Source organism: Chiloscyllium plagiosum, unplaced genomic scaffold, assembly GCF_037043375.1.
Source record: "Chiloscyllium plagiosum isolate Xiang-an unplaced genomic scaffold, Cpla_swu_hap1 HiC_scaffold_6, whole genome shotgun sequence".
Classification (NCBI taxonomy): Eukaryota; Metazoa; Chordata; class Chondrichthyes; order Orectolobiformes; family Hemiscylliidae; genus Chiloscyllium; species Chiloscyllium plagiosum.
Genome location: NW_028270144.1, coordinates 94351847 through 94363011, shown reverse-complemented (window position 1 = coordinate 94363011; position 11165 = coordinate 94351847). Strand labels below are relative to the sequence as shown.

Here is an 11165-nt window from a genome sequence, read left to right as displayed (position 1 = left end):
TGGGGGCAGTGATACCACAGGTGCACCTAACCTTAATTAGATAGACTTTTGATTGACAAGGAAATTGCAGGTGGGTGGGGTTCCGGTGGGAGACAGACAGGTAAGTGGATTTAAGGTCACAATCAAATCAGTTATGATTTTATTGACTGATGCAGCAGATTCTAGAACTTGACTGACTTATTATTGCTTATATTTCTCATATTCTTAAGTCCATTACAATATTACTAGGAGTGAACACCACACAGTCCTGGTGAGGACAAAGTCCCATCATCATATTGAGGGTACCTTCCATTTGGTTGTGTAGCACTACACCATACTCATTTGGATAAAATTCAACCAGTATGATAACTCTTAGCTGGGTCTCTATGAGGCAGTTTGGGCCATAATTATATCCAACCACAATGTGCAACCTCACTCGACTGTTACTATCAAGCCAAGGCATTAAGGCACCAAGGGTTCAATGATTAGTGCAAGAAGGCATGTCAAGAGCAGCACCAGGCATAACTAAAAATGAGATGACAATCTGATGAAACTGCAACACAGTGCTATGTCCCTGTCAAAACAGCAGAAAGTAGCATTCGATAGATTGAGCTAAGTAATCCTACAGCCAATGGATTGTATCGAAACTTGGCAGTTTTGACACATCCAGTAATGAAAGGTGATGGACAGTTAAAATAACAACAGCAAGGAAAAAGAGTCTCAACAAATATCCATATCCTCAAAAATTGAAGAGCCTTGCTTATCAGTGCAAAAGACAATGTTGAAGTGTTTACACCAGCTTCAATCAGCAATGCCATGTGAATGATCCATCCCATCCTGTGGTCCTTAGTAACAAAGCCACCAGTCTGCAGAAAATGTCTGCCTGTATTCCTGATGAAGGGCTTTTGCCTGAAACGTCGATTTTGCTGCTCCTTGGATGCTGCCTGAACTGCTGTGTTTTTCCAGCACCACTCTAATCTAGAATCTGGTTTCCAGCATCTGCAGTCATTGTTTTTACCTAGAAAATGTGGTTTACTCATTGTGTTATCAAGAAAATGCTGCAAGCTCCAGATATGGTAAGTACTATGGGCCCTGATAGTATTCTGGTAGTGGTACTGAAGACTGATGCTTCAGAACTAGTTGCACCCCTGGCCAAACTGTTCCAGCACAGTCATGACATTGGCATCTTCCAGACATCATGGAAAAATTGCCAAGACATGTCCTCTCAACAAAAAGCAAGACAAGTCCAAACTGACCGATTACACTTCATCTATCTTGATTATCAGTAAAGTAATGGAGGGGTCATTACAGTGCTATCACCCAACACTTACTCAGCAATAACCTCTTTGATTCTGCCCAGATGATTTGGATCCTGCCCTTGTTGTTACCTTGGCCCAAAAATGAACAAAACCGCTGAACCCTTTTGACATGGACACAATGTAAAGGCTATGTTTTAATTTTCTATACTTTTAATTGTGGACTGAAATGCGAAAAGGACTGTTTTAATCCTAGATCTATTTCAATTTAATGGCTACCCACCAACATGAGAATATGTGCTCTGGTACTAGATACTGGGGAATGCTTTGACAGTAAGTCATCTAAAGCTACATCTTGCACCTCCCAGATATAGAGCTGTTAGAGTTGTCTGCTCTTATTTTTGATTAGCTCAACAGAGAAAAAATAATTAGAAAATGATGTGTATTGCATCATTTGCTAGAATGGAGCTCTAGTGACCTATGATCCATACATGAGTATTATGCCTTTTGACTGAAAACAAAACATGAATAGAGATCACAGCAGATCGGGCAGCATCCATGGTGAGAAAGCAAGCTCACGTTTTAAGTCTAGATGACTCTTCATGAGGGAAAGTGAAATATGGAGGGAGCAGCATTATGCAATAGCGCAGAGGGGGGAGGTGTTGAAGTACTGGGAGAGAAAGAATGTTGACAATTCAAATTAAGTGATCAGAATGTGAGATAGCGGAATAATAGCACATCTAATTGCCAGACTGGAAAGAACAGACAGTCCTACTGGAGTGGGGGAGGGAAGAGAGGACATAGTGACAGAGAATGTAACAAGCAAAGCTAAACAAAGGGAAGGAATATATTCACAATCTGAAGATGTTGAACTCCGTATTGATCTCAGAAGGTTGTAAAGTGCCTAGCCTGAAGATGAGATGTTGCAACTCCAGTTTTCGCTGTGATTCGCTAGAGCATTGCAGCATGCCAAGGACAAACAAGTTAGAGACAAAAAAAAAACTGCAGATGCTGGAATCCAAGGTAGACAAGCTGGAGGCTGGAAAAACGGAGCAAGCCAGGCAGCATCAGGAGATGGAGAACTCAACGTTTTGGGTGTAATCCTTCTTCAGGACTGGAAGTGAGCCCACCCCCAAGTCCTGAAGAAAGGTTATACCTGAAACAAGGACAGACAAGTGGGCATGTGAGCAGGATACTGTGTTAGAATTACTGGCTACATGAAGGTCAGGGTCATGCTTGCAGAAGGACTGGAGTGCTCTGCAAAGCAGTCACCCAGTCTGCATTTGGTTTCTCCAATGTAGAGTAAGCTACATTAGGTGCAGTGAATACAACACACAAGATTGGAGGAGGTATAGTTGAAATGCTGCTTCACTTGGAAAAACTGTTTTGGCCTTTGGATGGTGAGCAAGGAGGAGCTGAAGGAGTAGGTGTTGCACCTTCTGCAGTTATATGAGAAGGTGCAGTGGGAAGGGGAGGTGGTATTGGTGGTCAAAGAATTGGCTAGGGTGTCCCGGAGGGAATGATCCCTGTGAAATGCAGATGGAGAAGTGAGGGGAGGATTTGTTTGGTCATAGCATTCTGCTGAAGTTGTCTGAAATTTCAGAGAATGATCCTTTGAATATGGAGGCTGTAGGGATGAAAAATGAGGACAAGGGGAGACCCGATCATGCTGTTATGAATAAAGGGAAGGGGAAAGGGCAGAAGCTTGGATGATAGGTTGGATGCAGATGAGGGCCTTGCCAACCAAAGTGGGCACGAAACCACCCTTATGTTAGCAGTGCTGTTTCGGAAGGTGGCATCATCCAAACACATACGATGTAGGCAAAGGAACTGGGAAAAGGGATGGAATCCTTGCAGGATGTGGGGTGGAAAGAGCTGTAGTGAAGGTAGCTGTGGTTATCAGTGGCTTTGTAGTCAATGGCAGTGGACAGTTTATTTTCTGAAATGGAGATTATGAGCTCAAGAAAAGGGAGGGAAGTATCGGAAATGGATGATGTGAACATTATAGATGGGTGGAAATTGGAGGCAAAATGAACAAATTTTTCAAGGCCAGGCTGGAACATGAAGTGGCACAGAAACAGTCATTGATGTACTGAGAAAAGAATTATGGGAGGGGTCAGTGTAAGACTGGAACAAGGATTGTCCCACATAACCCTTAATGAGGCAGGTATAAATGAGATCAAGGTGGGTGCCCATAACCACTCCTTTGACTTGGCAGAAATAAGATGAATTAAAAGAGAAATTGTTTAGTGAGAAAACAAGTTCAGCCAAGCGAAGGAGAGTGGTGGACGGGGATTGTTCAGGCCTCTGGTCAAGGAAAAAGTTGAAAGCTCTCAGACCATCCTGGTGGGGAATGGAGGTAAAGAGGAATTGAACATCCATGGTGAACAGGAGGCAGTTGGGGCCAAGGAATTGCAAATTGTCAATATAGTGGAGGGCATCAGGGTAGGGTCTGGATAAGTGGAGGCAAGATGGAGTCAAGGTAGGAGGAAATGAGTTTGGTGGGGTACGAACAGTCCGATACAATGGGCCTACCAGGGCAGTTTGGTTTGTGGATTTTGGGAAGGCGATAGAAGTAGACTGTCTGGAATTGGAGACTACATGGTTGGAGGAAATGGAGGGGGGGGGGTGGAGGGGAGATCTCTGGAGGTAATTAGGTCAGTGACAGTCCTGGTGACAATGGTTTGATGTTTGGATGTGGGGTCATGGTCCAGGGGTAGGTAGGAAGAAGCATTTGAGTGTTGGCATTGAGCCTCTGCAAGGTAGAGATCAATGTGCCAGACTACCTTTGTCAGTGGATTTGATAACAATGTTAGGGTTGTATCTCAGAGAATGGAGTGCGGCAATTTTGAAGGGAACAGGTTAGAGTTAGTGAGAGGAGCAGAGAAATTGAGACAGCCAATGTCACACTGGCAGTTTTCAATGAAGGGATCGAGGTCAGGTAAGAGGCCAGAGGAAGGGATCCAAGTGGAGGGTAAAGACTGGAGGTGGGTGAAGGGGTCAATGGAATGGGTTGTGTGGAATTCTGCCCGAAGAAGTGAGCACAGAATCAGAGGCAGTGCAAAAACATTTAAACATCATGGCAAGCCTGAAATTTATTAACTTGTGCGACATGAAGCTGAGTCCTTTGTCGAGGACAGTACATTCGGCCTCAGAGAGGGGAAGATCAGGAGGTATGGTAAAAATATGGCAAGGACTTGGGTTTGGGTGAATGACCTCTGGGGGGAAGAAAAGGATGGAACCTGAGGGTTGGGAAGGGGTGGATAAGGTGTCGACTCTGAACGACGGGAGGGGAAGGGGTCTGAGAGATGGAAAGATGAGGGTGGTGCAGGATGGATGTTGGAGTCCATACGTTGCTGGAGCTTGTGTGTCTTGATGCCTGAAAAAAAGAGAAAAAGTCTTTTGTTGAAGCAACAAATGAAACGAAGGATGAAGTAAAACTGGGGAATAGCACCGCTTTGAGAAAGGGTGAGTCAATGTTGCTGCAGAGTGGAGTCAAGTGTGCGCACGTGATGGTGCAGGGTATTGGTCATGGATTGCTGGATGCATTGGGAATAGCAGTCCAAAGGTCATTGGATGTCATGGTGATGCTTGTAATCGTGGGCGAACTTGAGACATGAAGGGTGAAACATAGTTGAAATCCATATGGGGTAAGTCATTGGCAGTCACTGAGGAATGAAATATGTCTGTGAAAGTGAGTTTTGGCAACACCTTGTTGAACACTAGCAGTGCAATGTAAAGCAATGAAGATGTGCATAATGGAAGAGATAGCCAGAGTTCCTGTCAGAGGGAAGAGCAAAACCTCTTCAGGATGGGTGTTCCTTGAAGAGACGTGGCATTCGATTAAATACATTGTAGGAGCTAATTACTGCAGATGCTAGAATCTGTACTGAAAACAAAAAAATGCTGGAGATCACAGCAAGTCAGGCAGCATCCATGGGGAGAAAGCAAACTAAAGTTCCGAGTCTGGAGGACCTTTCATCAGAGCTGAAGTGAAGTATGAAGGGGGCAGCAGCATTTATGCAATAGTGTGAGGGGGATGGGATGTGTGCTGTTGTTGGAGTGCTGCGGGAGAAAGGATCTTGACAGTTCAGATTAAATGTTTGGAATGTGAGAATGGCAGACTGATAGTGTGTCTAACTGCCAGACTGGAAAGAACAGACAGTCCCATTGGAGAGGGAAGAGTTGGAGAGAGGACGTGGTGAGAGAGAATGCAACAAGCAAAACTAAAAGACAAAGAAGGAATGGGTTCACAATCTGAAGGTGTTGAACTCCATATTAAGCCCAAAAGATTGCGAAGTGCCTAGTCTGAAGATAAGATGTTACTCCCCCAGTTTTTGCTGTGGTTCACTGGGGCAATGCAGCATGCCAAGAACAGACTAGTGGGCATGTGAGCAGGACACTGTATTACAATGACTAGCTATTGGAAGGTAAGGATCATGCTTGTGTATGAACCAGAGGTGTTCTGCAAACAACTACTTGAAATGTTAGCTTCTTTTCTCTGCATGGATGCTGCCTGACCCGCTGTCATCTCCAGCATTTTTTGTTTTCAATACAGATTCCAGCATCTGCACTATTACGCCTCTTGTTTGCTTCAGTCTTTCGTGTGTCCATCTACTTAGGGGCGGCACAGTGGCTAGGGCAGCGCAGTGGCTAGAGGTGGCATGGTGGCTAGGGGTGTCATGGTGGCTCAGTGGTTAGCACTGCTGCCTCACAGTGCTAGAGACCCGGGTCTAATTCCCACCTCGGGCAACTGTCTATGTGGAGTTTGCACATTCTCCCCGTATCTGTGTGGGTTTCCTCCGAGTGCTCTGGTTTCCTCCCACAGTCCAAAGATGTGCAGGTTAGGTGAATTGGCCATGCTAAATTGCCCATAGTGTTAGGTGCATTAGTCAGGGGTAAATGTAGGGGAATGGGTCCGGATGGGTTGCTCCTCGGAGGGTCGGTGCGGACTTGTTGGGCCGAAGGGCCTGTTTCCACACTGTATGGAATCTAATCTACTTAGTCACACACTCTTTTGTGTGTCCATTCCTATCTCATCATCTTCAATGGAATTGCCTCATACTGTTTTCCAAGTTCGGGAGCATCGTCTTTTATGGGAGTCAGGAATTTAGGAACATAGCACCATGGCTTCACACAAGATGCCAATGCTGGTGGCCATTTGACCAGTGAAGCTAATGTCACTGCAAACAACCACTCAGAAACTCCAGTGCAGGAGTTAATTTGCAGGCTCAGGGCCATTCTTTGAGATACTACCATGTCTATGAAGGGCATTGCTGCAGTCTGGTCCCATTTGTGATGGCCAAGTGGATATTTCATTTTTAGGAAGCTCACCAACATGTCAGACCCTAAGGAAAGCGAGGTATTATGCATTCACCTTGGCAGACTGCATGATCATTAATTTGCTTGCAATACCGCACCTAGGGGTGAGTGATGAGCACATGGTTGCTGACTTCCTCAGTGATCTTCATCTTGCCTTAGTTAATCTAGTGGTGAGTGTCCTGGACCTGTTCTAGGAAAAAAAAGAAGCTTCTGTTTTACTTTAACAACCTAAAGAAGCTGTGCTAAACCACAGTGCCAGCCAGAATCTTCACTTTGCCATTCTTTGACATGCCTTCTTTCTCAGTCCTCCATTCAGGTTTCTTTATGGTTGGATTGAGTTCAAAGAGTGCTGCAAATGCTTTAACTATGGTGCGTGCACATCCAGTGATATGGTCTTATGTTACCACTGCCACTTACTGGATACCTCCTCCACCCTTTGGTAGTTAATTGACTAGTTGCCGCAAAATACTGATTCCTAGCCTGCCCCCCCCCCCCGCCAAAAAGCAGGGGTATCCATCCAATGGTACGACCTTTGACTTTTCCACAAAATTCAACCTTTCTGCATACCAGATGGTTATTCTAGGACTGGTATATTATCTGAAAAACAACCATTCAGTGATCTCTACTGACTACATCAGTAATGCTTAAGCACAGTTTACGTTAAGTAATATGGGTTCAGATGAGAGAAGGGGTAACGTGTCTAGTTTAAATTAAACAATTAAAACTGTAATACCCCCTTCTCAATTAATCTTTAGTTCAGCAATGTCTGTTGAGCTTGAGAACTAATCCTCAAAATCAGACATTTTTTAGGGCTCTCCAAATACTACCTATTAGGAGAACAACATGTGCCCATGTGTAGGTCCAAGCATGCAGCAAACCAGCCACTACTGGTCTGCCTGATCCCGTTAGGATTTAGATCAGAGTGGTGCTGGAAAAGCACAGCAGGGCAGGCAGCATCCGAGGAGCAGGAAAATCGATGTTTCAGGCAAAAGCCCTTCATCAGGAATTCCTGATGAAGGGCTTTTGCCCGAAACGTCGATTTTCCTGCTCCTTGGATGCTGCCTGACCTGCTGTGCTTTTCCAGCACCACTCTGATCTAAACTCTGATTTCCAGCATCTGCAGTCCTCACTTTTGCCTGCCTGATCCCATTAGGGATTAATGCACAAGAACTCCGGGTTTCTGAGCACCAATCCCTGGACAATTCGCCTAATAAGATTAAGCAGAGGTTTTACACAGGATCTGAGGAAACTCCTGACAATACAGCAATTTAATGTAACCAGATCTCCATCATTTTCTGGGTATTCCCATATTTTCCCATCAGTGTTGAAACAGAGACCAACAGAACTCACAAGCAAATTTGTAATCAATATAGCTTTACAAAGAAATATAATAAGTAAAAAAAAATTTGAAAATTAGGGTGCATTTTTCAAAAATATTCTTGCAATAACACTGTTCAAAAATCTTCATTATTAGATTGCTACACCACAGACAAAGTAATTTGTGGCATGGTTGTGCTTCCTAATTTGAGTCTTTTAAACACAAGTATGCCAGGAACTCAATTGACTAACAGGACAACAGTGAGGGAAATTTTGTATCCATGCTACCTTTTCCATATGAATCAATCTAGCTATAAAATTGACACCCAAGAGGTAGAAAGTGAGGACTGCAGATGCTGGAGATCAGGGCTTAAAAATGTGTTGCTGGAAAAGCGCAGCAGGTCAGGCAGCATCAAAGGAGCAGGAGAATCGATGTTTCGGGCATAAGCCCTTCTTCAGGAATGAGGAAGGTGTGCCAAGCAGGCTAAGATAAAAGGTTGAGAGGAGGGACTTGGGGGAGGGGCGTAGGGAATGCGATAGGTGGAAGGAGGTTAAGGTGAGGGTGATAGGCTGGAGAGGGGGTGGGGGCAGAGAGGTCGGGAAGAAGATTGCAGGTCAAGAAGGCGGTGCTGAGTCTGAGGGTTAGGACTGAGAAATGCAGGTCAAGAAGGCGGTACTGAGTTCTCCTGCTCCTTTGATGCTGCCTGACCTGCGCTTTTCCAGAACACATTTTAAAACCCAAGAGGTAGAGGAAATTAAATAAGTGACTATTATATGTGTTTTTTTTAAAGAAGACAATAATAAAGAAAGGTGAATTGGAAATAGACAAGAATGGGAAAACTAGAAAATAAAGAAAAAAAGCAGTAGTTTTTAGTCCTTCGATTTAAAATGTTTTCAATTAATATTTATTTTGGCAGTGCAGTGTTAATATTACAACTGATAGTCATATCAGATATTTAGATGATTTTATTATGTAATATTAGTGTTGGTTCCTGCACTAAATGTCTAAAGAAATCAATGACTAGCTGAATGGCTCTGTAAAATTTCAGGGCTGCTGGTGCTCTGAGCATGAAAATGAAACATGAGGTGCAACATATCACAACTGAATAAATGAAGCAGAGATTTCTCATTGTTTTTCACTAGCTGCTCATTTTAACTTGAAGTTCACAAAATAACAAAACAGTCAAATTAAACTTAAAATTATTCTTGTTAAAATAGTATTTTCATGGTCATTTTTCTGTAGAACATATTTATATTGAAAAGAGAATAGTACTAATCACCAATATTGTTTAAAATTTTAAGATAAACTATTTTCAGGTAGCAACAAGCTACTTAACTCTGAAGACACTTTGCCTTCTTCAAACTTCACAGATAATAATGAAGGCACCCTCAAAATATAGGCAACAATTACAATATTCAGTGATCTTCTTTATAAGCTGATTTATACGTTTCCTTATAAGTCATGCTCCCATATTTGATGTTAATATTCCACAATGTTAGTGATGTTGTGAATTCATTACATTTTCAATGGCAGATACTCTCTTTAAAAATCCTTGCTTAACAGATGAAGTTGACTGTCTTGAAGAACACTCTGCCCACATGCCATTTCCATGATTCTTTTGATGTTTGCACAGAAATTGTTTCATCTTTTCTCTGAAGAAACTGGTTGTGAGTGTATAGAGAATTGGGTTCAATGCACTGTTTATCGGGAGTATAAATATTACTACCCAGGATGTTATTGTTCCTGAAAAATCAAGAAAACACAAATAAAAACGTGTTTATATTTTTATAACTGTTGATGGATTGAAATACCGAAAAAAGTTAAATTACATTATTACAATGATAGAGCACATTTCACATCCCCAACTGCTTTACAGCCAATGAAGTTCTTTTGAAATGTCATTTTTTACAAAATGTAGTAGTCAATTCACATGCAGTAAGCTCACATAAATAGCAATGTTATAAGGATCAATTAATTTTTTGTGATGCTAATTAAGGGATAAATACAAGCCAGGACACTAAGATTTTTTGAAATATTGCCATGGGATATTATACTTCCACATCATAGACAGGACTTCAGTTTAACATTTCATCTGAAAGTACTTTGTGAACCGCACTCACTGCTAGCTTAGAAGCTTATGCTCAAGTCTCTAAAGTGTAAATTAAGTGTAAATGGATGACATTTATTGCTTTTAATTAGAGAAAATATATAAATGATCTAAAATCACGAATATTAATGCTAAAGAGCTATGTATCATCCTCATATGCCAAACCAATGGCACATGTATGTTTTTTTTCATTAACTAAATGTTGATAATAAGTGATGTAATGACTGAAACCTTGCTTTTAAAAATGAGTTTAACTTGAGGACAGTACACTATTTATATGAAGTTGTTGGCAATGTGTGATTCCAATTAATACTTAGTCATACCATTCCATACCAGCAGGTGACTCTGGTGTACTTTCTAACAATTTTAAATAAATAAATTGAATTCATGCTTTGGGTATTAAAAAAACAGGTAAGAAAACTTCAGATGTATTAGAAAAACATTTCAAAGTGGTCTGAATTCATAACAGTAACTTTAAATTGAAAATGACACTTAATTATTGAAGAAGGGAGGTAGAGAGAAATCACTTAACGAGTATCTGGAGAATGTCCTTCAGCTGTTCACATCAAATAAGACACTGATTGTATATCGTCAGCCCATGCTTGCAAAACGTGCAACACAACATCAACACAGTGTCCAACATTGGATAAGAGTCAACAACTGACTAACATTTTCTGGCTAAGCCTGCAAAGTATTGTGCTGACAGCCAGTTTAGAATGGGCAGTTGAAGTGTGATGGCACTTGAGCATACCTGGATATCACATATGTTAATACACAGGTATCTGTTCTTTGCAAGGAGAAAAGATGATACTGCACCTGTGTCGACTTAAAATAGGTACAGCATTTACTGGTTCATTTTTCAGGGCAGTGCCTTGACCAATGAGAGGCAACTTGCCTAGTTTAAAATTTAAACAAAACTTGTTAAGTATCATTAATTAGTGCATTCTCCTTGGCAAAACATCTAGCAGGGTCCATTTCCCCACCAATCAGCATTCTCCTTTCATACAGTATAAATTACGGTTTTTTTCCCCCTAAGATTGATAAACTTATGAAATATCAAGATGGGACAGATGAAATCCATGGACAAAATATGTTTTTGGTTGGGCAATATTGAAGGCCTGTGCTTCAAAATGAAAATTTAAAAACAGAAAACCATTTGAAAACCAAATGAAGTTTGGTCATT

The 11165-nt window shown here is 41.8% G+C and overlaps 1 protein-coding gene across 2 annotated transcripts in view; it reads right to left on the bottom strand.

Annotated features, from left to right (window-relative positions):
• Positions 1-8680: 8680 nt before the first annotated feature.
• Positions 8681-11165, bottom strand: part of LOC122550791 (relaxin receptor 1-like) — a 159039-nt gene continuing 156554 nt past the window's right edge. For both annotated transcript variants that reach the window (XM_043692054.2, XM_043692055.2), the window contains one exon: positions 8681-9618. In XM_043692054.2, coding sequence (XP_043547989.1) covers positions 9371-9618 — 248 coding nt within the window. In that variant the 3' untranslated portion in view covers positions 8681-9370. The remainder of the gene's footprint in view (positions 9619-11165) is intronic.